Here is a 27,543-nt window from a genome sequence, read left to right on the forward strand (position 1 = left end):
TTTGGTGTGTATTGTTAAAGAGTTTTTTTTTTTCTTGGGAGAGTGCATGTGATCATCACAGAGCCAATCGGCACTGTCCAGACACAGGGTATAGGGCGGGCAGTGCATTATGAAAACTTCTCCTACAAGCTTTAACCAAGAACTGATAGAAGTCCTAAGACTGCTATATACTGCTGATGAGAAAAGGTATTTAGCAGTTTATATTTACTAAAACAATTGCATTTCCATGTTCTGTGTACGGTGGGAGACCAGATATAGTGAATGCAGGGTCCTGGGTTTAGTAACACTTTAAGCTTCCTTGACATAATTCAGTCATTAAATTCTATTAGAATCGGCTTACACTGAGTCAGTAACAGTGGCTGTTAAAGGGGTTGTAAAGGTTTTTTTTTTTATAAATGGGTTCCTTTAACCACTTAAGCCCCGGACCAAAATGCAACTAAAGGCCCAGGCCAGGTTTTGCGATTCGGCACTGCGTCGCTTTAACAGACAATTGTGCTGTCGTGAGACGTGGCTCCCAAACCAAATTGACGTCCTTTTTTTCCCACAAATAGAGCTTTCTTTTGGTGGTATTTGATCACCTCTGCGGTTTTTATTTTTTGCGCTATAAACAAAAATAAAGCGACAGTTTTGAAAAAAATGCACAATTTTTTACTTTTTGCTATAATAAATATCCCCCAAAAATATATAAAAAAAATGTTTTCCTCAGTTTAGGCCGATTACGTATTCTTCTACCTATTTTTGGTAAAAAAAATCGCATTAAGCGTTTATCGGTTGGTTTGCGCAAAATTTATAGCGTTTACAAAATAGGGGATAGTTTTATTGCATTTTTATTAATAATTTATTTTTTACTACTAATGGCGGCAATCAGCATTTTTTTTTGTGACTGCGACATTATGGCGGACACTTCGCACAATTTTGACACATTTTTGGGACCATTGTCATTTTCACAGCAAAAAATGCATTTAAAATGCATTCTTTATTGTGGAAATGACAGTTGCAGTTTGGGAGTTAACAGGGAGCGCTGAAGGGGTTAGGTTTCACCTAGTGTGTGTTTACAACTGTAGGGGGGGGTGGCTGTAGGAGTGACGTCATCGATTGTGTCTCCCTATAAAAGGTGATGACACGATCGATGCAGCCGCCACAGTGAAGCACGGGGAAGCCGTGTTTACACGCGGCTCTCCCCGTTCTTCAGTTCCGGGGACCGATCGCGGGACCCCAGCGGCGATCGGGTCTGACGGTCCCGGTGCTTCGGACCAGGTCGCGGGCGCGCGCCCACGACTGGGTAGATGTACAGGACGTGCCTGTACGTACATGTGCCCAGCCGTGCCATTCTGTGGACATATATATACAGTGGGCGGTCCTTAAGTGGTTAAGCTAGTGCATTGTTTGTTCACTTACCTTTTCCTTCAATTTCCCTTCTAAATTTTTTTTTTCTTTGTCTGAATTTCTGACTTCCTGTTTCTCCTCAGTAAGCTTTCCCCCATCATCCAAGCCGTTCTGACTGGGGGTTAGTCAGCCAGAACAGCTTACTGAGGAGGAACAGGAAGTGAGAAATTCAGACAAAGAAAACAAAGAAAAAAATCATTTAGAAGGGAAATCGAAGGAAAAGGTAAGTGAACCAACAATGCACTAGCTTAAAGTAACCAATTTACAAAATAAAAATGAACCTTTATAACCCCTTTAAGGTCAACACTCTCACTTCTACGTATTTCTGTTTTGCTACACAAGCTCTATTATCACATTTCTACAAGTCCGTGTTCATCTATCAATGGGAAAAACTTCCACAGCAGAGAGGGAGCTTGATGGACGGTAATGATTGTGCATGAACAACATTAATCCTTAGGAATTGTATTTGGGGTTACTGTAGTAATATCAGGTACAAGCACTTTACACGTGGCCCTTTTCACCTGTCTTATTATATGACATCAAGTAATTTCAGAGGGAACCGTTATGTTTCTGCGTTCACTTGCATGGTTTAGTTTTGTTATCACACACTTCCAGATAATGGCAACAAATAAAACCGGTCCACCTTTTCTTTTTACTAGTAAAATTGGTGGAGTAGGCCCACCTCTGCGGACAGGAAGAGATTTACAAAGCCTGAATAATGGTAACCCTAAAACAGACAGTTCCAACCCAAGATCTAATGACTTGCTCCCAATTAACAAGTAAGTATAGAAAGATGTGGGGATTGGTGTAGATGTACATGTGAAATGTGAATGCCCATCAGAGAAGACACTCGGACCTGATCTGTCCATCTCTCAGGGAGCAGACACCATTGTCTCCGAGGGAAACAAGGCAGTTTTACAATGTTTTTGTAGCCTATCGGATCAATATTTTCCCAACTGCTTTCAATTTTAATGCTGCGTACACCCGATCGGAATTTCCGACAACAAATGTTCGATGTGAGCTTGTTTGAGAGCTGGTTCTCAATTTTTCCGTCAACAAAAGTTCTTGTTGGAAAGTCCGACCGTGTGTGCACAATTCAACAGACAAAAATCCTACGCATGCTCGGAATCAATTAGACGCATGCTCTGAATCATTGAACTTAATTTTTCTCGGCTCGTCATAGTGTTGTAGGTCACCGCGTTCTTGACGTTCGGAATTTCCAACATTTGTGTGACCGTGTGTATGCAAGACAAGTTTGAGTGAACATCCGTCGGATCATTTGTACGCGGCATAATAAGACATGATCTTATGTGCTGATCTCAAATCTATGAAATCCTTAATGCCCAATTTTGGACAAAATTACTTTTTTTCCCTTGCCGTGGGTCTGTGCCCGTACTGCATGGGTTAGCTGCCCGTTTAGACTAGGGGTGAACACAGAGCCTATACTCATCTGATCCTTCCATCTTGTGGAAAATGGCGCTCCCCCTACATCATACTCTTCCTGACATCTTCACACACAGAGCCAGTCTATGGGCATCATGAAGTCAGGAACAGTCCACCGCACCAAGACCGTGGGGGGGGGGGGGCAGAAGCTGAAGGGACCTGGCGGGCGGGCACTGAGAGGATCGGAGGATTAGTTAAGTATTTCTTGGCTCTCCGAACCCCTAGACAAAAACAAGAAGTTAACCCATGCAGTGTGGGAAGAGCCCCACTGCATGTGGAAAAAAAAACATTTGTTCGGAGTTCAGCTTTAAAGTGTATGTAAATACAATAGTTTTGTTTTAAAAAGAATAGGAATTGGTATCGGGGTATATTTGCTGTCCAAAGATGGGGAACAGAATTTCCATCATAGGGGATTGTCACATGCACATTTGTCCCCATTGGATGATCTTCCCTCACCCCTTGTTGGGACAGCTTTACATTTTGGATTCTGCTTAAGGCTGGGTTCACACTACGGTTTTCCCGTCCGTCAGCCGCATACGATTTCAGTATTGAAAACGTACGGGCCCGGACGGGAAAACGTAGAGATAGACAATGCATTGCAACTCGGATGCATCCGGGTGCGTACGATTTGCTGGCAAAACGTTTTTTAAACGTACGCAAAACCGTGTTCAACCACGGTTTTGCGGTCGTTTTTAAAACAGTATGGCAACCGCATACGTTTTCCTTTAACATTAATGTTAATGGAAAACGCACATATGTGCGGTGCCATACGTTCCCGTCCGTTTCAGCCGGATAAGTTTTTTCATATAAATCGTATGCGGCTGACGGACGGGAAAACCGTAGTGTGAACCCAGCCTTACTTGCTGTCTCCTTGAAAAAAGTTTCCAGGAAAAATAAAGGGGTGAATCTCGCTAGTGAGGACGCAGACGGCAAAGAAGGCTTACCAGACAAAATGCACACCAATTAAAAGATCAAGAAACACTGAAAAAAAAAAAAAAAAACAGCCAGCACATTTCAGGGGCCAGAAAACATTCCCCCCTTTTATGTTGTTAGACTTATCATTATACGAGTCACAATTACAAAGAGGAATTGAAAAAAGACCAACTCATATGTATGACAGCATGTAGTTGCCATCATCCCATAGTGCTAGAAAATATTCGAAATACCTCATAAATTGGGACTATGTAGGCAACACGCAAAAGGTTCAAATTATATATAGAAAATATATCAATTTATTACAAAATTACATATACAAAAATGTATCAAAAAATCACATAAATAAATCACATAAATATACAATGTATAAATCATAAACAATGCAATACTGTCTGGCATACGGTACCATCACCATGGTTTGGGAGGTTAAGTAGCTGAAAAGCCGACGCGTTTCGAATGCTACGCATTCTTCTTCATGGCATATACAAGTATTACATCTGTCGTTTAAAAAACTTCGTGCCTAGGGGTTATGAGCCAAATGCCCGCCGGTATTATGGGACATGGATGTCTCCTGTTGCAGGCTGAACCATACAAAAATCCCCCAAATTGGTGTCACTCATAGAGTGGATAGAACTAAGTAGTTCAATTAGGTGGTGTTAAAAATTCCACCAGCTAAGGGTCATGTTTCCAAATTCCAAAATAGTCCAAGAGAGGGCTTCTGACTATCCCCAGGCCGGTTCCCCTTGTGGGTATAAAATGTCTCCTTACTCTCCTGAGTATGGAGAGGGAATGACGGAAGGGACCGATACCGAGCATTTGTCTGATACCTGGGAATGCGGCGGACATGTCCTTATTGACCTCTGTAGCTGCAATCACTGTGAAACAATTCATCCTCTAAGTTCACAGCAGTAGCACTGAAATCCTCCAGCTCTTTCTGCTCCCAATCCCATCAGTGACTCAGCAGTCTTCCAGCCTCTAATATAAACACAAAGCAAGCTCCGGGAGGGGGGGGGGGGGACTTGTGTTCTGTACTGGGATAAAAGAATTAATACTGATGTGTTAAAAATTACAATGCATTAGTACTATTTTAACAATGCCCCAGCTTTGAACGTTAATGGATAAAAGCCTGTAGCTACAGTGTTAGTGAGAGTTCATTTGCTGCTTGTTAAGAATATGTACTGGAAATATTTGTTCATAGACTGGCCACAGGTTCACCTTAAGAAACGCCCAAACTGTCCTCTGCTGCAGATTTTTCGTTGTCCCCATTATGTTGCTGTACAAGAGTTTCAAATACTCAGCAAATGCTTCACTTTCCTGTTCCCCACGAGGGATGAGTCCAGGCGTATTTGGATCTTGGTCCAAACCCATCTAACCAGGACGCAGTCAGTGAACAGCACCAATGATAAGCGGCCGAGACGTTCCCCAGCACTCAGCTGTACACGTCCCTTATAAATGTGCTGCCTGGGGGGCTGGGAATGCTTAAGTCGCTTATAATTGGCTTTTTGCATTGGCCGTTTCTTGGTGGGATTGTTCAGGTGGGTTTGTACTATGATCCGAACCATGCTTGACCTCAACTCTATTCCCTACAGAGAGGGACACACTAAAGTGGAGTTTGTGTTAAACCTCGTACACACGTACGGGTTTCCCGTCGGGAAAACTGCCATGAGAGCTTTTGACCGGGAATCCCGGCCGTGTGTACGCTCCATCACAGTTTTCCCGACAGGAAAAAAAAAATAGAACCAGCTCTCTTTTTTCACGCCAGGATTCCCGGCGGTTTTTAAGCCGGCAGTTTTCCTATGGGAAAAGACTGCGGTGGAGCATACACACGGCCGGGTTTCCCGACCAAAGCTTCTCATGGCAGTTTACCTGTCGGAAACCCTGTCATGTGTAGGGGAAAAAAGTTACCGAGCAGGTTCTCGGTTTTCGCCTCTGTTTTCCCGGCGGACTTTTTACCGCCGGGAAAACTGATTGTGTGTACTAGGCATTAGGACATATGCAGTAGATGAGGAAGGCCAGGGGTGCTTCTTGACATTATTTTTGCAAAACAATTGCTATGCAATTCTAAGGGTAAACTTTTTAATGACATAAAAAAAAATTGTCATACTTACCTGCTTTGTGTAATGTTTTTTCACGGGGCAGCCCCAATCCTTCTTTTCTGGGGTCCCACGATGGCGCTCCTGGCTCCTTCCCCCTGCCGAGTGCCCCCATAGCAAGCCACTTGCTATGGGGGCACTCATGCATGCTTCCTCCCAAGCTGACTGTGTGTGTCTATGCACATTGCTGGATTGAGATCGGGCTCCAGTGAGTATAAGGTGGGGGCTCGGGGGAAGCTGCATGCAGAAGGTTTTTTACCCTAATGCATAGAATGCATCAAGGTATAAAACCTTCTGCCTTTAGAACCTTTTTAACCATTTCAATACTGGGCACTTTCCCCCCTTCCTGCCCATGCCAATTTTTTAGCTTTCAGCACTGTTGCTGTTTGAGCCTAGGTTCACACTGCTGCGAATTCAAAATCGCGGTAAAATGCCGCGATTTCGCAGCTGCGATTTTGCCGCGATTTCGGCCTGCAATTTAACCACTTCCCTACCGGCCCATAGTAAAATGACGTCCACAAAGAACCTCTGCCGTTCAGAGTGGACGTCATATGACGTCCTGGGCTTTGCGGGGGGATATCTGAATGATGCCTGCAGCTAGAGGCATCATTCAGATATCCTTCTCTTGTGCCGGCGATTCTGCACAACGTAAGAACGATCATAGCGGCAAATCCGCCGATAGATCATTCTTACAGGCGGCAGGAGGGGACATCCCCCCCCTCCCGCCGCCATCCGGTGCTTCTCCGGGCTCTCCCGTGCCATCGGGGGCCCGGAGAACGAATCGTCTGGCGCTCGCAGGAAGCATAGAGATGACTGGTGACCAGATGGTCACCAGTCATCTCTATGACCGTCGGAGGACCCGGGCGCGATTTGATGACGTCACGCCCGGGTCCCCGTAAGTAAACAAAGCCGCGATTGCGGCTGCTAAGCAACAGCAAGCATGAGATCGGTGAATTTTTTTTCACCGATTTCATGCTTTCCAGCCTGGAGGAGAGATGTGGGGTCTTATTGACCCCGCATCTCTCCATAAAGAGTACCTGTCACACACATTCCTATTACAAGGGATGTTTACATTCCTTGTAATAGGAATAAAAGTGATCAAAAAAATAAAAAATAAAAAAAAAAAGTGTAAAAAAAGAAATAAATATATGAAAAAAAAAAGAAATAAAATTTATTTTTTTAACGCCCCTGTCCCCGGTAGCTTGCGCGCAGAAGCGAACGCACACGCAAGTCCCGCCGACATATGTAAACGCCGTTTAAACCACATATGTGAGGTATCGCCGCGTGCGTTAGAGTGCCAGCAACAATTCTAGCACTAGATCTCCTCTGTAAATCTAAACTGGTAACCTGTAAAAATTTTCAAATCGTTGCCTATGGAGATTTTTAAGTACCGAAGTTTGGCGCCATTCCATGAGTGTGCGCAATTTTAAAGCGTGACATGTTAGGTATCTATTTACTCGGTGTAACATCATCTTTCCTATTTTACAAAAAAATTGGGCTAACTTTACTGTTTTTTAATTTTTTTAATTCATGAAACAATTTTTTTCCAAAAAAAAGGCGTTTGAAAAAATATTGCGCAAATACCGTGCAAGATAAAAGGTTTCAATGACCGTCGTTTTATTCCCTAGGGTGTCTGCTAAAAAAACATATATAATGTTTGGGGGTTCTGCGTAATTTTCTAGCAAAAAAATTATGATTTGTACATGTAGGAGAGAAGTGCCAGAATAGGCCTGGTATGGAAGTGTGTATAACTGCCCTGTATGGAAGAGGTTAATGTAAATCGCGGCCCGAAATCGCAAAAAGTAGTACAGGAACTACTTTTTGAAATCGCAGATGCGGCGTCGCACTGATTAGGACAGTGCCATTGCCGACATGTCAAATCGCATCTCAAATCGTTCCAAATCGTACCCAGTGTGAACCAGGGCTAAATGACAATTGCGTGGTCATGCTACACTGTAACCAAACAAAATTGTTCCCACAAATAGGGCTTTCTTTTGGTGGTATTTGATCACTGCTGGGGTTTTTTTTTTTTTTTTTTTTTTCTCAGTTTCTGTTATAACATGTTGTAAAGAAATACATTTTCTCCTTCACTGAAGGGCACTGATGAGGCAGCACTGGCGGGAGCCGATGAGGTGGCACTGATATGTGACACTGATGGGCCCTCATAGGCAGCACAGAAGGGCACTCATAGGTGGCACTGATAGGCAACACTGCCCATAAAACGCAGTGTATTTTGTGCGTGTACTCGAGAGAGGAGCCGGACTGCAGGAGTTGGGAGTAGGCAGGCCTTCCCCAGAGGCAATCTGCCACCTTTCTCCATGCCCCGGGTGGCAATGGCAGGTGTGTAAGGGGGTCCTCCCACACAGCCCGCCCTACCTGCTCCGCTTTGAAGCCCAATGGGGCAGAGGGACTCCCTATAAGGGAGTGAGAGGATCTAGCCCGCTCAACCAGCCCCGTTAGTCCTTCGCCTCTCTTTTTAGAGACCGCGTGGTCAAAGTGCGTGCATGTTAACCCAATTTCGAGTGCGTGTAAGTGTGGTGTTTTTTGTGGGAGGTGGGTGGGCGTACTAAGCGCAGGCTTACCTCGCATAGCACACCCACCGGGAGCCGGGCTGAGACCACCAAACTCAATTCACATGTAGCCGAGACCGGGATCCGAACCCCTAGCTGCAGAGGTGAATGGCTTGTCAGCTCCCGCTGAACGCTTTTGAGGCATTAGCAGTGCGCTTTTTTGAATGTCACGTGACTCAAAAGCTGCTTCAAGAACCGTTTTGAGGCGCTTTTGTGGCACTTTTCATTAATTTCAATGAGGCTCTTTTTTTTTTTGCGCACCAAAGATGATGTTTGCAGGAGTTTTTTCACCTCCCCCCGCCAGCGCGCTCCCCCAGTGTGAAAGCATTCATTGATTTTAATGGAAATAGGTATTTGTGAGCTTTTCAGGGCTCTTTTTTTTATTGCCAAAGTGCTTGAAAAGCGCCTCAGTATAAAAGGGCTCTTAGGGCTGAGGCTACAAAAATGATAAAGTGTCCAAATCAATGTTTTGCAAACAAGGAGTTAAATCTGGACGAACCAGCATTGAAAACCCCACGAGTAGCCCCAGCTGAAAGTGTGATGGTTTATTGGGCGTGTGAAACAATCAGCTGCCTCTTAGTCATTCACTGATTCATTCCACTACGGTAATATTATATTATATGCTAGTTTTAATTTCATTTACAGCTTGGCTTTCATAAACGGCTTTATGATGCTGTATCATTGTCACACTTATAATGCTGATGGGAAATATAGTTGGAGTTTTAAAATTGTGCATGTCCAGCATGACATTAAAGCTGAACTCCAGACAGATATAAGGCTCGATTCACACCTATGTATGTTGCTTTTGAGCGTTTTTGCAGTGCTTGCTGCGTTTTTTGATGTGCGTTTTTACCGCGATTTTTGTTTTGCATTTTTTTTTTAGCCAGTAATTTTTATTTTTTTACATTTCCTTTAAAGCGGGAGTTCACCCAATTCGTTTTTTTTTTCTCTATTTTCCCCTTAGCTTCATGCTCGTTTTGTCTAGGGGAATCGGCTATTTGTTTTAAAATATGATCCGTACTTACCCGTTTTCGAGATGCATCCTCTCCGTCGCTTCCGGGTATGGGTCTTCGGGAGCGGGCGTTCCTTCTTGATTGACAGTCTTCCGAGAGGCTTCCGACGGTCGCATCCATCGCGTCACTAGTAGCCGAAAGAAGCCGAACGTCGGTGCGGCTCTATACTGCGCCTGCGCACCGACGTTCAGCTTCTTTCGGAAAATCGTGACGCGATGGATGCGACCGTCGGAAGCCTCTCGGAAGACTGTCAATCAAGAAGGAACGCCCAGTCCCGCAGCCCATACCCGGAAGCGGCGGAGAAGATGCATCTCGTAAACGGGTAAGTACGGATCATATTTTAAAACAGCCGATTCCCCTAGACAAAACGAGCATCCATCTAAGGGGAAAATGTGTTTGCTATGGGTGAACCTCCGCTTTAACAACCAGCTATAAACCGGTTAAAAAAATGCAAATCGCAGCAAAATCGCGGTACTTGCGTTTTGGATGCAGGTCCATTGAATTCTATTGCATGCAAAACGCTGCTTTTTGCAGGAAAAAAGTCCCTGACCCTTTCCAAAAACGCAGAGGCACAAAAAAGCATTGATGTGAACATGTTCCATAGGAAACCATGTTAAAAAAAATTCCCTGCATTTCTGCAAAATGCATCAAAAAAAGACTTTGTGTGAATGGAGCCTAAAACACAAATCAAAGCAGTTCTGTAATTAATAATTAATTCATAAATTGAATATTTTATTTTGAGCAATGTAAGTAGTTTGATTGGACGTTATGTCAGCCTCTCGCAGTCAGGGTGGAGGAGTTAAAGTGCTACTGATCACCAATAATTGTGGGATCTTTTTTTCCCAAACGAAATGAAAGGAAAATGTAAGCAAACGTTGTTGTTGTTGTTTTTTTTTTTTTTCTTTCTTTTTATATAGTAAAAAATGAACAGTGGTTTATTAAAGAAAAATCAATAAATGCACATATTTTTGTGAGAGAAAAAGTACATTTATTATGTTTCTCCACTGCAAAGCATTGCACCTGTGATCAGGACTCTGGGGTGGAAAGCATGTGCTTAGGACAAAATAATAAATTGTTATTCTGGCCAATGAAAGTGACACACAAGAGCTTGGCGTGCCTAAACGTGTTACATGCGTTTACAAGCATCAAGCGTCTTTTCCGCCAAAACACTGTTGCCAGGAAAGGTGTCTCAGAGAGAGTGTGCATGAGGCCTAATCAATTGACAAGTGTATGGATCTTGACTTGTATCGTTCAGAACTAAATGTACCAACCAGCGAAAAACATATCTGTATAGACGATGTGTATCCAGAACAAAAGTGGGACTGAAAATGGTAGTAATGCTGCGTACGCACGATCGGAATTTCCGACAACATTTGTGTAACCGTGTGTATGCAACACAAGTTTGAGCCAACATTCCATCAGAAAGAATCCACGGTTTTCTTGTCGGAATTTCGAATTTTGTGTACGCAGAATTAGAGGTTGTGGGTAGGGGATCAGTAAGAATGGAAACCAAATAATGGAGGTTGATATCCAGAGATTGGAATCAGGGAGGGAGCCCTGGGTACTTCCCTGGGAGCAGCACAACCTCTTATCCCCTCAATGAAAGGTCATTCTGCTCTCCGGGAAAGTCCCCAGGAAAAAGAGTAGTGCCGCTAAGCCACGTAATAAAGGTAGTTTTGAAAAGGTAGCCATTCACGTTTCATCTGTTGCCTTAAGTCACTTGGGCTGGTGGATTAGAGACGCGCCATCACCTTCTGATAGGGAAAGAAAGGGGGGATTTTAATGCATCCTCACATGTAGTGAGCATGTGGATACATGGTAGTGTTACGTGTGCCATGTCCTGAATTGATTCAAACAAGGAAATGGCCTAGGGGCAAGTCATGGACTTTTTCAGACTCCTGCGGGGAGTAGGCGTTCCTATGAAGAGGGGAACATGATTGACGTCCGGCTAGGGCGCGTCACGCGTTCCAAAAATAGCCGAAATAGAACTTGGTTATATACGGCTCCTGCGCAGTTAGCTCCTAGTCTGTGCGCAGGCGCCGTATAGCGCCGTGAAGAGCCGAGTCCTACTCCGGCTATTTTCGGAACGTGTGACGCACCATAGCCGGTCGTCAATCATGTTCCCCTCTTCATAGGAACGCCTACTCCCCGCGGGAGTCTGAAACGAAACTAAAGGATTAAACTGTAAGTACAGCGCAAAAAAAAAAAAAGGCATACTGTAGCTGACGCTAGTATGCTGGATGGCATGGTACATAGTTGTTTTTTAGGGTGAACCTCCGCTTTAAGGAGATTCACTCTATTTTATTTGTCATGTTTGTCAATATCTTTGAAAGTAAAAGTGAAAGAAAATCCCAAATTTTGAGTTGTCCCCAGAAAAGTAATAGTGGGGAAATCTTCCAATTGGGACACCAGTTCTGGTGACCTGGGGGTCCCTAAGGAATTCCCTTCATTTGCAGGGATTTCCTCTCACTTTCTGTTTGGCTGTGGGATAGGAAGTGAAGGGAAATCTCTGCAATAGGGACACAAATGGCGAAAAAAAAAAAAAATCTGACAGGGTTGTAATCCTCCCTTACTCTATCCAAAATAAAAAAAAACGTTTTGCCTTAAAAAAAATCCTTCTTTAAGCCTTAAAGTGGTTCTAAATCTATAAGGATTTTCACCTTAATGCATTCTATGAATGTTGGCTATTCTCTAAAAACGTCTGTGCTGTAGCCTTTGGCCCCCCCTCCTTTTTCTTACCTGAGCCCGGTCTGATCCAGCGATGTGCATGAGACCCGCGTCTCTCAAATGCCAATCACATGCTGTGATGGAAGGTTGGAGTGGAGCTGCCCGTACTGTGTTAATAGACACAGACAGGGTGGCTCGTGAGCGAGCCCACGCGGCCGCTTCCATGGAAGCGGCTTTACTTGGGGGCCCTCTCTGAAGAGGAGGAGCCTGGATCTTTAGCAGGGAACCCCAGAAGAAGAGGATCTTGGCTGCTCTCTGCAAAACTACTGCACAGAGCAGGTAAATATAGACATGTTTGTTATTAAATGAAAAAAAAGGAAGGTTTAATAACACTTTAATGGAAGACTTTTCTGCCACCCAAGCTGTAAAGCTATGCCACGACAACAGAACGGCTGATTTACAAGAATTGCAACCAAATGATTAAAGGATATGTTCACCCTTCCAAACATGTTACATGTTCCACCTGTATTTAGGGTGTAACATGTTCCAGCTCCTGCAGCCTCTGCCCCCGCTCCCCAACTCAGTGTGACAGTGGGCGAGGGATCTTCTCCCCACACACGCTGTGGCGATTGAAAAACTGCACGGGCGTGCGGGGCTCTGTCCACCCATCCATGTCATTCATTCACAGTTTTCTGTGAATGAATAGAATACAACTACCGTCAGCCACTGCAGCTGACGGCTTGCTGTTCTAAATGGACTGCGAGGGCACGAATGAGTGCTCTCACAGTACATTGACAAGCCTTGCAGCTTGTAAACGGCCGTGTCGGAGGTATGGCCTGAAAGCTGCATTGCATTTCTGATCCACTGATCAGGGTTGCAATGCTTTCCAGGCTCCTGCAGGAACTTAGAAGAGGGAAGGTCTGGACAGCCGCACTCCAATAAAAACGTCTTTATTGTAACAAAAGTACAAACCACAGCAGGGTACAGGATTAAAAAACTGACGCGTTTCACGCTCTCAACAGTGCTTAGTCATAGCTATTATAGAGTGCCATTTCCACACATCCACCTGGAGTGGTGATCCCTTCCCCTCCTGCGGGAAAACTATAAAAAAGCAAGGTTTTTTTCTGCAGAAATATGTGCATTTATTATTTTTTCCTAAAAAGTGAACTTTTACATAAAATTTTTCACAGGTACACACAATGTTATTTCAATTATAACCGTATTATCTACTACATTGTGCAAAAATAGTGTTTTGAGGATTTGGGTTTACAGCCACTGTTTTTTATGTTTCTATAGAAGACCAGGCTCAGTCTAGATGAGTTGGCAAGGACTCTAATAAATGTGATTTCTGGTTTTATTCTTTGCTTAATTACATCAGTAGAGATAAAAATCTATCTCATGTTCAGAGTCTGCAAACAGGCTGTGTTATGGCTTGTCAGTCCACAGAGATTAATGGCATTTACAGACCAGAAAAACAACAGCAGCATCTGCAGACCGCAGGCGGAAGGATTTCTGTTGGCCACACACTGATGTTTTTAGCGTGGGAGGTGAAGACTTCCTGAATGACCAAACCTACTAGTGTCACTAGTATACAGTGGAGGCATTGTTTGGTCTGGAACAACATACTTGAGTTTGAGGCTTATCAGTTCAGAAGAAACTAAGAACCTGTTGAATTTCGTCCAGAGGAATTTTTGCCTTGTTTTTTTTTTTACAATTCTGTTAAAGCGGTTGTATACCCGTTGAACTTTTTTTGACTAGCTCATTATGAAATACTTACCTTAGAACGAGGCGTCAGTAACTCACCTGGTCCACGCTGAGGTAGCTGACATGTTGCCTCGGCGTGTCTTCCGGGTATCGCGGCTCCAGTGCTGTGAGTGGCTGGAGCTGCGATGTCGTCACTCTCGCGCATGGGGGAAGTGGCTTTTATCAACCTGCTGGTTGAATGTAAAAAAAAAAGTATAAAATATGGGCTGCTTAAATCTTACTGAATCGTAAATTAAGCTATACATTTAAGCAATTTTTCTTTCCTTCACATGATTTAAAGGAAAGAAAATTGGTTGGGCCCCCAGATCGACACATTCAGTGTTGATGGGGGAATCCCTCCCGCTGCACTAACCAGATGGTACAGGGCACCCGGTGTCCCCCATTGGATGTATCCACAAGTGTCCAACTGTTGTAGGAGATGCTTAGAGGCAGAGAGAACCCATCTACGTATCTTTTGGGAATACCCCACGTTAAAGCGGGAGTTCACCCGAAAATGTTTTTTAACATTAGATTGATGCTCATTTTGTCAAGGGAATCGGGTAGTTTTTTTAAAATCGAAGCAGTACTTACCGTTTTAGAGAGCGATCTTCTCCGCCGCTTCCGGGTATGTTCTTCGGGACTGGGCGTTCCTATTTGATTGACAGGCTTCCGACGGTCGCATTCATCGCGTCACGAGTAGCCGAAAGAAGCCGAACGTCGGTGCGGCTCTATACGGCCCCTGCGCACCGACGTTCGGCTACTTTCGGAAAATCGTGACGCGATGTATGCGACTGTCGGGAGCCTGTCAATCAAGTAGGAACGCCCAGTCCCGCAGCCCATACCCGGAAGCGGCGGAGAAGATGCATCTCTAAAACGGTAAGTACTGCTTTGATTGTAAAAAAAACACCCGATTCCCCTAGACAAAACGAGCCTCAATCTAATGTTAAAAAAAAAGGTTTTTGGGTGAACCTCCACTTTAAGTGATTTCTGGAATTCCGTAGAACCTACAATGAAGGCCCTTATACTATACATGTCTCTGGAAAGAACCTTGGCAGCCTACATATTGCATGAAACTCCCTTTTCTATTAAAAAATTGAAGTGTTCATTCCTTCAAATACTGTACCTTCTCAATGCTGCTAAGGCCTTATGCCAGCAATGTGGAAACAAAGCTCTCTCCCCGCCATTGCACAGTGGCAAGCTAGGATCACAGAAATACAACAAATGGAGCAGCACACCCAGGCTCTGAGGGAGCAAGATGAGCAATACTGGAAACCTGGAGACCTTTGCATTTTTACAGGGATCAAACCCCATTAACTTCTTCACTGGAGACTAGCCCTAGCATTTCTCCATATAAACTGAACTGGTTGCTTGCATAGCGAGAGGGGAGGGGGATGTCCGGACAAGCCTCCTCCCCAAAAGGCCAGATCCACTCCCTCCCTTTTGAATTCTACTTGCCCTTTCCCCAGCATCCTGTTTTCTCCCCACTTTAGCTTTTCTCTTACTTCTAATGCCTTGTCTTGGAATTTTTCATCGGATATTTTGACCGTGTGTGGGCCCCATCTGACTTTTTCCGTCGGAGTTTAGAAATAGAACATGTTTTGTTGTTTTCCGATGGAAAAAAATCCTATCGGGAATTCCGATCATCTGTGTTGGACTCCGACGGAGAAAAAGAAACACGCATGCTCAGAATCAAGGCGACGCATGCTCAGAAGCATTGAACCTAATTTTTCTCGGCTCGTCGTAGTGTTTTACATCACTGCGTTTTGGACGGTTGGAATATGGTCTGACTGTGTGTATGCAAGACAGCTTGAACAGAATTCCGACGGAAAATTCCATCAGATTTTATCCCATCGTAAATTCCGAACGTGTTCTTCCTGGACCTTTCAAATGAACAAAAAAAGTAACTTGAGAGGAAATATAGGTTTATTCTTGTCACGTATAGCTCTCTCTGTAATGGTTACTTATAATGTACTATTCTACATGTCTTTTAATATACTGTTCAGGTCTACATTGTGGATTATTCTTTCCTCTTGAATAAAGAAATTATTAAATAAAAAAAATGGAGAAACTTAGATGAGTAAAAATAATGTAGTACTCTATTCAAAACATTTTCTAGTGTTTTTTTGTTCCCAGAGATTTTATTTATTTGAAAAAAAAAACAAAGCCATACAATATGAACTAGTGAGAAAAGAAAAGAGGCATAGAAATGCCCCGTACACACGATCGGAAATTCCGACAGCAAAAGTCTGATATGAGCTTTTGAACGGAAATTCCGACCGTGTGTATGCTCAATCGGACTTTTGCTGTCTAAATTTCCGCCAACAAAAGATCGAGAGCTGGTTCTCAAATTTTCCGACGGAAAAAAACCTTAAAATCTGATCGTCTGTTGCAATTCCGACACATGCTAGGAAGCATTGAACTTAGTTTTCTCAGCTCGCCGTAGTGTTGTACGTCACCGCGTTCTTGAGGGTCGAAAGTTCGGAGAACTTTTGTGTGACCATGTGTATGCAAGCCAAGCTTGAGCGGAATTCCATCGGTAAAACCATTCAAGGTTTTTTCCAACAGAAAATCTGATCGATGGACGTGGCAAAAGAAAGAGTAGACAAGAGGAGAGTATGAAAAGAATAAGGGAAGAAACTGCCAACGAGAGAGGCACGATAAGGGAAAAAGAGGGGTAGAAGCTAGAACTATTCACTATTTGCTATATATTGTTGTCTTTCTACCCATTTGGAGATGGAGCTAAATTACTAGTAATGTTGTCCAAAATGGATCCACACAATAATGAAATCCTGTTGGAAATTCTAATTCTGTTCTACCTAAAGCGGTAGTAAACTGCTGTCTTTAAACAAACAAACAAAAAAAATCCCCTGCAAGGCTAGCGTGCTAGTATGCATCACATATTGGCACATTATAAAAAACCTTGGAAAAGCCCTCTTCAACTGGTCTTCCTTCCAGATTCGCTGGCTCCTGTCCTTTGAAAGGTTGAGCCGAAAAAATAATGTCATCTGCGTATGCGGGCCACGATTTACAGCACAGAGCTCAGCAGGGACCAGTCAAAGGGTATGCCTTCCCTTCAGAGAGCATACACTGGTGCCGTCGCCGGCGGCATCCAGAGTGAATATCTCCTAAACACAGGAAGTTAAAGCAGAGGGCCATCTTTTTTTGTTTTTTTAGTCAGCAGCTACAAATACTGCAGCTGCTGACTTTTAAAATAACTACACATACCTGTCCAGGGCGCCCGCAATGTCGGCACCCAAAGCAGATTTATCGATCGAATCTCGTGTGCTGCTGCCGCTATCTTGGATAAGGGAATCGGGAAGTGAAGCATTGCGGCTTCACTTCTTGGTTCCCTACTGCGCATGCGCGACTCGCACTACGCTATCCCACTGGGACCTGTGTGTCTCCCAGAAGACAGCAGGGGGACGAAGGAAGTGCTGTAGATACCCGCTAGATATCTGCTTGTCTTCATTCATTGGCAGACCTAATATTTTTTATTTTTTTTTTGGTTGTAAACCCTCTCTGAGAACTTTCACCTACACGTAAACCTAGATTAAGGCTTTACCTGTAGGTGCTTGCAATATCTCCTAGACCTACATGGTTTAGGAGATATTTGCAATAAATAATGCACCGATGTCAGGTGCACTGAGCGTGCCATTGCTGAATGGCATCATGCCGTGCGCCCGGGAGTGACGTCATCGCTGCTCCGGCCAGTCACAGTGTCGGAGCAGCGATACCCGGAAGGAAGAGGGTGAAAGATGGATGCTTCGTGGACGCGAGGAAATCGGGGACAATGCAGGCTTTGGTTTCAGGTAAGTGACACATAATAGTCTACAATGTGATGCATAGTTGCCCATTATGCTTTACCTTTGCAGGGAAACAAAGTTCAAGGAAGTAAACCCATTGGGGTTTACTTCCTCTTTAAGTATATCACAACCCAAACTATAATTACCTGCAAATATTTCTGCGCTTTGGTACTTTTGTGTGTACCTAATAGGTACCTGATCTACTTATAAAAAAATAATAATATACATTGCAAGGAAGAGCTGTTGTTTAATCTTGATTATTTTTCTTTTTAGACTGTTGTTTTTTACAATATGTTGCATTTTTAATCCTATTTGATGTGTCGTTACAGAGGTTCAATAAAGTCTAGGACACCACCAAGTTTGGCCAAAAATCCGCCATCAGCAGCATCTGCTAACAAAAGGAAAACCTACAATGCTGAAAACTACACTAGGTATTGTTACCCTTCTAGATGTTGTGTGTACGCATGTGTGGTTACTATTAAGCTGCGTTCAGCTTGTGGTGAGTGCACTGAAATGGCATTTTATCTCAGCAGTAGCTCTGCATTACATTTACAACGTACATTGCCTTGAAAAAGTATTCATACCCCTTGAAATGAATGAATGAATGAAAATTTATATAGCGCGGCACATGCGAACTTAATCGCCTCTGGGCGCTTGTTGTTCCTGTCTCTTTTGATATCAAAAGAGATGCGTCTTAAGCTTTTTCCTGAATGCTAAGTGATTTTCCTCCAACCGAATGCTGGTTGGTAAAGCGTTCCATAGTCTGGGACCTTGGACCGCGAATCTTCTTTCTCCTTTGGACTTGTAATTGGCTTTCGGTATCTGGAGGAGATTTTGGTTGGTGGATCGCAGAACACGATTGGAGTTGTGAGCTTTTATTTTTTCGCATAGATAATGGGGAGCATTCCCATAGATACATCTATGCGTTAGGCAGAGTGCTTTAAAAACAATTCTGTCTTTTACTGGCAACCAATGGAGGGATCTCAGTGAAGGTGAGATTGATTCCCATGGTTTTTTCCCAGTCACTAGTCTGGCGGCCGTATTTTGAACGACTTGCAGACGCGCGATTTGGTACTTGGGGAGTCCGAGGTAAAGGGCATTTGCATAGTCCAGTCTGGAGTTAACAATTGCTCCCACCACGACTGCTATATCTTCTTTGGGAATGAAAGGAGTAAGTCTGCGTAGTAGGCGCAGCAGATGGTGAGATCCGCTGACTACTGACCCTATTTGTGCATCCATTGTCATGTAGGAGTCGAAGATGACTCCGAGACTTTTGACTTTGGCGCTAGGGGTGATGAATTTGCCCAGAATGGGCGGGGGGGACCAAGTTGTTGCAGGTTGATTCATACGCTTGGCGTGAAACAGGAGAAGTTCTGTTTTCGCTCCATTGAGTTTAAGATAACTCTTTGTCATCCAGTCTTCTATCAAAGAGAGGCATGTCTCTAGATTGAGGTGGTGATCCTTTTTGTTGCAAATGCGGAAATACAGTTGCGTGTCATCTGCATATGAGTGATAAAGCAGTTTTTGGCTGCTAATGATTTCAAAAAGAGGACGAAGGTAGATGTCAAACAGCACCGGCGATAGAGGAGATCCTTGAGGGACTCCGTATGATACTGTGCGTTTCTCAGAAGTGAAGGGTCCCAATTTCACTGTTTGTGACCGGTTTTCCAAAAAAGAGGAGAACCAAGATAAATCATCTTTTGCGACTTTGGCTACGTCAGCTAGCCGAGTCAGTAATAGTTTGTGGTCTACAGTGTCGAAGGCAGCGCTTAGGTCCAACAGAACCAGGAGACAAGATTCTCCTTCGTCTGCGACCTCGAGAGCGTCGTCCCATATTTTGAGCAATGCTGTTTCCGTCCCGGAAGCCAGATTGAAATGGATCAAGTAGGCTGTGGGTATCTAGATGCTGTTGCAGCTGTTGTACCACTACTTTTTCCATTACCTTGGAGAGAACGTTTAGGCCTGTTATGGGACGGCGATGAAGTGGGTTTCTTCAAGATGGGTTGGATTATGCCCTCTTTCAACTGGTGGGGCACTATGCCCTCCTTGAAAGACTGGTTTATAAGCTGCGTGATAGGAGGTGCCAGGATGTCGGCGCATTCCTTCAGCAGTTTGGTGGGAATGATATCATTTGGCGCTGTGCTATTTCGCAAAGTACCAATGATATTTTTTGTGGCATCGATGGAGATGGGTTCTAGAGTGAACTTTCCTCATTGTGGTGAATTTCTGTGGGTGTTGGGTGAATAATTGTGGGGGGTGGGGTTGAGGGGGGTGTTGTTTTGCTGAATGCTTTCACGGATTCCCTCAATTTTATTAATGAAGTAATCCGACAATTCATTGCAGAACTCTTGGGTGTCCGAATTGGAGGCTTCGAGACAGACGGGATTCATGGTCTGAGTGACCATCTTGAAGAGTTCGCGGGGGCGGTTTAGGGCGCTGTTGATAGCCTTGGAAAAATAATTTTTCTTGGCTTTGAAAATTTCTTTGTGGTATTTTCTTGTTGTAGCCTTGTAGATGGTGAGGTTTTCTACTGAAGAGCTTCTTTTCCAGGCGGCTTCCGCCCTTCTGCGCTCTTGCTTCAATAGCGACAGCTGGCTTGAGGTGTTTTTCCGGATGCAGGTTTTACGTTTCGGAGCTATCAAGTCGGCTGACTGTGATAGTGCGGTGTTTATGGCCTCCAGTGTTTCTGAGGCCGTTTGAGGGTGAATCGATTTTATTTTTTCTCTTAACATTTTTTCTTGACACATTTTGTCATGTTACAATCAAAAACGTAAATTTATATTATTGGGATTTGTATTCAGCCTCCCCTGAGTCAATACTTTGTTAAACCACCTTGCACTGCAATTACAGCTGCCAGTCTGTTTGGGGATGTCTTTTTCCCATTATTTTTTGCAAAATAGCTCAAGCTCTGTCAGATTGGATCGAGAGTGTCTGCCACAGATTCTCAATTGGATTTAGGTCTGGACTTTGACTGTACCATTCTAACACATGAATATGCTTCGATCTAAACCATTCCAGTGTAGATCTGGCTGTATGTTTAGGGTTGTTGTCCTGCTGGAAGGTAAACCTCGGCCCAGTCTCAAGTTTTTTGCAGACTCTAACAGGTCTTCTTCTAAGATTGCCCTGTATTTGACTCCATCCATCTTGCCAGGTGGGGGAGGAGTCCTTTAGACCTTGGATGACAAAAAGCCTTCAAACCCTGATTAACAGGGACTTTGGTCCCAAAAGGGTTAACCTGCCCTCGGGAGGCTTGAAAAGGGGAGCGATAGGAGTCAGCACCTCTCTGTGAGGTAGTATGGAGTGGTTCAAACCTGTGGACTATCTGCAGACTAAACACGGTTTTGCCGAGTTCCTGCGGCCTTTGTGGTACCCTGAAGCAGTTGGGAACCTCCAAATGCATGTGCAGGACTGGTATATTGGTGTTGAGCCATTCTGTTTTTTTAATTTCTGACAAGTGGCTGGCTGGTGACCCCAGGCTCTCCATATTACAGTGGTTACCTTCATCCTTCTTAATCAGGATACAATCAGCCTGCCCATTAAATAAATCGTGTTCCTTTTGTAGTTGGATACTATGCATGGAAATAGAATCCTTGAACACCTGTTGGGGGTCTTGTGATTGGACACATGCATACCGGCGTTACTGTATGTGGTGGACAGTCTTTCTTAGTATAGATATTCCTGCCCAGTCCTACAAATCTCTGCATACTGCCTTAAATTATATACAGACAAAAACACTATTTCCTATCACTTACAATCATCAGCATAGAGTGTGTAAGGGTGCATTCACACCACGATTTTGTCATCCTTTTTTTACTCACGATTTTAGCTTTTAAATCGTCCAAATCTGTATGGCAAAACGTATCCATTCACTGCCATTCATTATTTAAGGTCCCCAAATGCATCCGTTTTGATCCGCATACGATTTGATACGATTTAAAATCGTATCAAAAAACGTTTGCCCACGATTTTTGGTCCTGATTTGAAATCGTATTACAATCGGATGCAGATCAAATCGGATGCACTTGGGGACCTAAATTAAATGAATGGAAGTGAATGGATACGTTTGCCATACGATTTCAAACCTACAATCGTGAGAACAAGTAACGTCAGTACGTGTCATCATATGCTACAACGGGACTGTCAGAACAAAAGGTTTATGAATGAAAATCTTGGCTGGCGTTGGACTACTGGAAGTAAATAGGGAGGAGTGTGCGGTAAATGACAATGAATAGATCATATGCATGAGATTCAAAGACTTTGATTATCCAGGATGTTCCAGATGTGGGGATGACAATCTAGATATTTGGAGAGATCATAGAAGTACCCAGAGCTGAGGATCTTCTTTGCAGACTGATTACATTATGCAATTAATTTTGTGCAATTCATCTCCCTCCCCATATATCACCCAGCGCTGGAATATTGTATTAGGCAGCCTATAAATCCCTGGCACAGCCACCGTTATTATGAGATAGATTAGTATATAGGGGTTTAATAGTAGGATAGCCTTTGTCTCTTTCAGATTTGCACATATTGATTCAGGGAATTTTAATTCTGAAACTTATATAATAATCTGTATCTTTTACAAGATGAAACATTATCTTGAAACTAAAGCTGCAGTGAAGGTCGAGAATTATCTCCTGAGCCAGTTTGATTTAGTTCTGAAAGATCTGTAGAAAAAAAGGGGGAATAACCTGAGCTCTCTTATTGCAATACAAGATCACAATTTGAAATAATAATAATAAAAAAGAAGTATGGCTTGCTGCAAAGTCAAGTCATGGTGTAATTAGCGGCGATTTTCCTCTGTGATGGGGCTGATTGCACAGGTCCCTCTTCTAGGAGCAGGTATCCTTAAGGAAAATCGCCGCTAATTACACCATGACTTGACTTTGCAGCAAGCCATACTTCTTTTTTATTATTATTATTATTTCAAATTGTGATCTTGTATTGCAATAAGAGAGCTCAGGTTATTCCCCCTTTTTTTCTACAGATCTTTCAGAACGAAATCAAACTGGCTCAGGAGATAATTCTCGACCTTCACTGCAGCTTGGTTTCAAGATAATGTTTGAGAAGAAGAAAAGTGATCATAAATGTTCTAATTACAGTTTAACACTGAGACAAAAAGGTGTTAATGGGTTTAATCCCAGTGCCTCCCGGAGTCTCCCTCCTCACACTACAAATGTACACACACCGCCCAGAGGGCTGCCCTGTCTTCCCTTTGTTAAGATTTCAATTTGCCTTGATTTTTCCCCTCTTTGATGTAAAAAATGGTGACCTCCGAGCCTTTGAAGTGCTGTATTAGGAGAAAATGAACCCCCTATTTTGCCTACTGATAGCTATTCGAGATTCTTTTTTTTATAGAGGTTTTAAGGTGTGAGACGTGGTGCAGAGAAAATCCCACACGATCCCAATTCTCTCCCCTTTGCTGTCACTAATCAATGACTGTTGTTTGATATAATGTTACTAATGGGAGACAACACAAATTACTAGGAACGGATTTGTTGGGAACCAGTTTATTGTTTTTATGCTACAGAAAGGGAAACCTTGTTCTAAAAAAAAAAAAAACCTACATTATTTAACCTCCCTGGCGGTAAACCCGAGCGTGACTCGGGGTTGGTTTTCAATGCTAAAATCTGTATCCCCGAGTCACGCTCGGGGTGGACGTGCAGCGGCGCGGCTTACCTTTCGCTGGATTCACAGGCAAATTACTCACCTTGTCCCTGGATCCAGCGATGCCACCCCGCTGTGTGAGCGAGCGGGACCTCCTCGCTCGATTCACAGTCCCCGTGTGCCGCCGATCTCCGTTCCCTGCGACGTTACGACGCACGGGGACGGAGATCAGCGCCAAATTCAAAAAAGTAAACAAACACTTTACATACAGTATACTGTAATCTTATAGATTACAGTACTGTATGTAAAAAATACACACACCCCTTGTCCCTAGTGGTCTGCCCAGTGCCCTACATGTACTTTTATAAAAATAAAAAATGTCATTTCTGCCTAAAAACTGTAGATTGTCCAAAAGTGTCCCTTTATGTCAAAAATGGTTTTAGATCAGCTAGAAAACAGCGATAATAAATTATAATCACTTGCAGAAATGTGCGATAGCGATTTGTGGGGAAATTCGTCATAAAAAAAAAAATATAATGACAGCGACAATTCTGCAACTGAGCAAATTTCAGTGATTTTGAGTTGATTACATTATTGAATAATTTTTATTATAATTATATTATTATTTGTTATAATTATTTATAATTATTTATTATATTATAATTTATAATTTTGTTTTAAAAAAAAAAATCATACCCGGGATGCCTATTAGAATCTTGCTTGGTCAGATTTAAGTGAGTTATTTCTAAAAATTACAGGCCTACAATATAAAACGCCAAATTTCCTTGCAAAATAAATGTACCGCTTTTGGTACGTAATTCCAGACAGAAACATACCGCCAGGGAGGTTAAAATCAGGATCCGATTTTTTTTGACACACGATTGCATACGATTTTGACAGATACGATTCCATCCGATTTAACGGTCCGTTTGTCGGATGGAAAAATTGTGATGTGAACCTAGCCTTAGCGGAATCTCTGTCCCCCTGTCTCTTTATTTCGCTTTCAAGAGTCTGCACAAATTTTAAAGGATAAATGAGTTTTCATACACAATGCACATATCCTTGTATTAAGCCAGGAGACTAAATGATTTTAGATTTCCTAACTTGCTTGAAAAAGTTCTGTGCAAACAGACTAACCCTTGTCTCTTATCAGTGAGAAGACGGAAAGACGTGCCTATCTGTAGGTACACTTCTTCAGTCTGTTTGGCAAATTACACTGGAAAAGTGCTGGTCCCAGGTCACAGACAACAACATCTTCTTGTCCTTCCTTGAACCCCTATTTATAGCTGTAAAGTATTTTCAGGCTAAAGAATTTCCCAAAATCGGGTCAGATTACTAGACAGGAAATCCCCTCTATTTCGGGAAAATTCTATGGCCTTCTCAAATTTTTTTTTTTTTTTTTTTTAGCATCCAATTTATTTACGCTCTTGATTATTTATGCCAGGTTGTAATCTGTGTTTATTTGGCACGTTTACAAGTTATTTTCCTGTTGATAAAACTGACCATGATGGGTTCCTATAATGAATAGTGTGGCCTGGTTTCAATTAAGATGTAGCAATTTGTTTGGATTTCATTAAAGCCTACATTTTTTGTTAAAATTTTTATTTTAAATCAACACAAGGCTTTAATGATTTCCTCTTTGTAAAGAACCTTGCAGTTTACAAATCAGCACATTCTTTTATTTCCTGTAGAAGACCATGGGCTAGATTCAGATAGGTGAGCGGATCTTTAGATCTGATTTACGTTACGCCGCCGCAAGTTTTTGAGGCAGGTGCTTTATTCAGAAAGCACTTGCCTGTAAACCCCCCGGCGGAATTCAAATTCCGCGGGTAGGGGGCGTGTAAAATTTAAATCAGGCACGTCGCCGCGCCGAACGAACTGCGCATGCGCCGTCCGTAAAATTTCCCAGCGTGCATTGCTCTAAATGACGTCGCAAGGTTTCGACGTGAACCGAAATTACGTCCATCCGTATTCACAAACGACGCAAAAAATTCAAAACTCGGCGCGGGAACGACAGCCATACTTAACATAGGATACGCCGCACATACCCCTCATATAGCAGGGGTAACTATACGCCGGAAAAAGCCGAACGCAAACGACGTAACAAAAAAAACCCCGGGCGGTTGTTCGTTTCTGAATCGGCGTAACTCCTCATTTGCATATTCCTTGCGTATACAAACGGAAGCGCCACCTAGCGGCCAGCGTGAGATTGCAGCCTAAGATCCGACGGTGTAAGGCACTTACACCTGTCGGATCTTAGGGATATGTATGCGCAACCTGATTCTATGAATCAGGCGCAGAGATACGACGGCGTATCAGGAGATAAGCCGGCGTATCTCTTTTTCTGAATCCGGCCCCATGACTTCAAGCTGTCTAAGGCCAGGCATGCTTGTAACTAACTTTTTCTCCAACTTTAAAACCCCTTTCACACTGGGGCCACGGCCGCGCTTTACCGCTGTTTACGTGGCGCTTTTTGGCTGCTAGCAGGGCGCTTTTAATGCCAAAGAAGGGGTTAAAAACTCCTGTGTTGTCGCGCTGCCTATTTATTGCAATGGGCAGGGGCGTTTTGGGAGCGCCGTATGCAGTGCTCCCAAACCGCTCTAAAGATGCTGCTTGCTGGACTTTTTCTAACGTCCCGCAAGCGCACTGCCCGGGTGTGAAAGCACCCATAAAATGAATGGGAGGCAGTTTTCAGGCACTATTTTTAGCACTAAAACGCCTGAAAACTGCCTCAGTGTGAAAGGGGTCTTAAGCCTCATACACACGATCGGACTTCCAACTGACTTTTCTATGGATTTTGGTCCGAAGGGTGTTGCACGTGAACTTGTTCTGCATACACACGGCAGAACTTTTTCAGCCAACTTTCACCAAATCACGTGTTTTTTCTGTTCTTTACCGCCACCCTTTGGGCAACTTCTGCTATTGTTGTCTGAACCTTTGCATTGGTTCTGAGCATGCGTGCTTGGTACTTTGGACTTCAGTCCGATGGACTTGTGTACACACAATAGGATTTTGCATCATCGGCCTTTAGGCCCCATGCACACGAGACGCTGCTAAACTCGAGTTCAGAGGCATTTGGGCATTTTTTTCAACTGCCCCTGAACACATTTAATGTTATCCTATGTGTCCATGCACACGATCACGTTTTTTGGCGTTTCAAAGCAGTTGGGTTTAGGGACGTTTTTCCAAACCCAAAATTTTGGGTTCAGAAGCTTTCAGCTTTTGCGTTTTAGATGCAAAACGCGGCACAAATAGTTTGATTCTGAGCTTGGGGAGGGTCTACAGTGTTTTGGGGATAAACGCTGACAGCCGCAAATCGCGGTAAAACGCAGCAAAACTCCGTGCAATTCGCGGCAAAAACAGGCGTTTTAAATGCCGGTTTTTGCCTTTGAAAAGCTGAGATTAGAGGCGTTTGTAATAGCGTCTCGTGTGCATGGGGCCCTAGGCCTCATGCACACTGGAAGTTTTTACAGCTGCTGTTTTTGGCTTCAGATGTTTTTTTCTGAAGTCAATAAACTCCCCAGCATGTTATCCTATGTGTCCATGCACACATAAGCTGATATCTTTAGTTTTTTGGCAGGGGGGTTTTCTAGCTGGGAAAAAAAAACCCAAAACTAGTGGGTTTTGAGAGGAGTTTTTCAGCTGTAAAAAAGCCCTAAAGCCGCGTATAAACACGACCATTTTTAATGTCCTAGAAAAAAGCGACGTTTTTCTCGCCAGGATTCTTGTCAAGCCTGCCTTGCATACACACGATCGTGAAAAAAAATGCTCGAGCAAAGTGCGGTGACGTAGAACACATACGATGGCACTATAACGGGGAAGTTCCATTCAGATGGCGTCACCCTTTGGGCTGCTTTTGCTGATTTCGTGTTAGTAAAAGTTTGGTGAGAGACGATTCGCGCTTTTCAGTCTTCGTGCTTTTCAGTCTGTTACAGCGTGACAAATGTGCTATCTCCATTACAAATGCTAGTTTTACCAGAACGAGTGCTCACGTCTCATAACTTGCTTCTGAGCATGCGCATTTTTTTCCTGTCGTTAAAGCCTATACACGACCGTTTTTCACGACGTTTAAATCGTCAACGTAAAAAACGACGAGAACATTTAGAGCATGTTCTACATTTTGAATGCCCATTTTTCACGTCAAGAAAAATGCTCTGGAGCCTACACACGATCGTTTTTAATGACCATTTTAATAAAATGGCAGAAAGAACGCCAAACTAGTAAAAACAGTGTCAAATGCGGGGACTTCTGGTCACAGCCTTAACCGGAAGTGACGTCACTA

At 43.4% G+C, this 27,543-nt stretch overlaps 1 protein-coding gene across 2 annotated transcripts in view; it reads left to right on the forward strand.

The window, feature by feature from the left end:
* ZC2HC1A (zinc finger C2HC-type containing 1A) overlaps positions 1 to 27,543 on the forward strand; it is a 105,634-nt gene that overhangs the window by 68,422 nt on the left and 9,669 nt on the right. The window contains exons 8-9 of one of the 2 annotated variants that reach the window (XM_040354477.1): positions 2,046 to 2,165; positions 17,984 to 18,085. In XM_040354477.1, coding sequence (XP_040210411.1) covers positions 2,046 to 2,165; positions 17,984 to 18,085 — 222 coding nt within the window. The remainder of the gene's footprint in view (positions 1 to 2,045; positions 2,166 to 17,983; positions 18,086 to 27,543) is intronic. The other variant, XM_040354478.1, reaches the window with a different exon arrangement.

Source organism: Rana temporaria, chromosome 5, assembly GCF_905171775.1.
Source record: "Rana temporaria chromosome 5, aRanTem1.1, whole genome shotgun sequence".
NCBI lineage: Eukaryota > Metazoa > Chordata > Amphibia > Anura > Ranidae > Rana > Rana temporaria.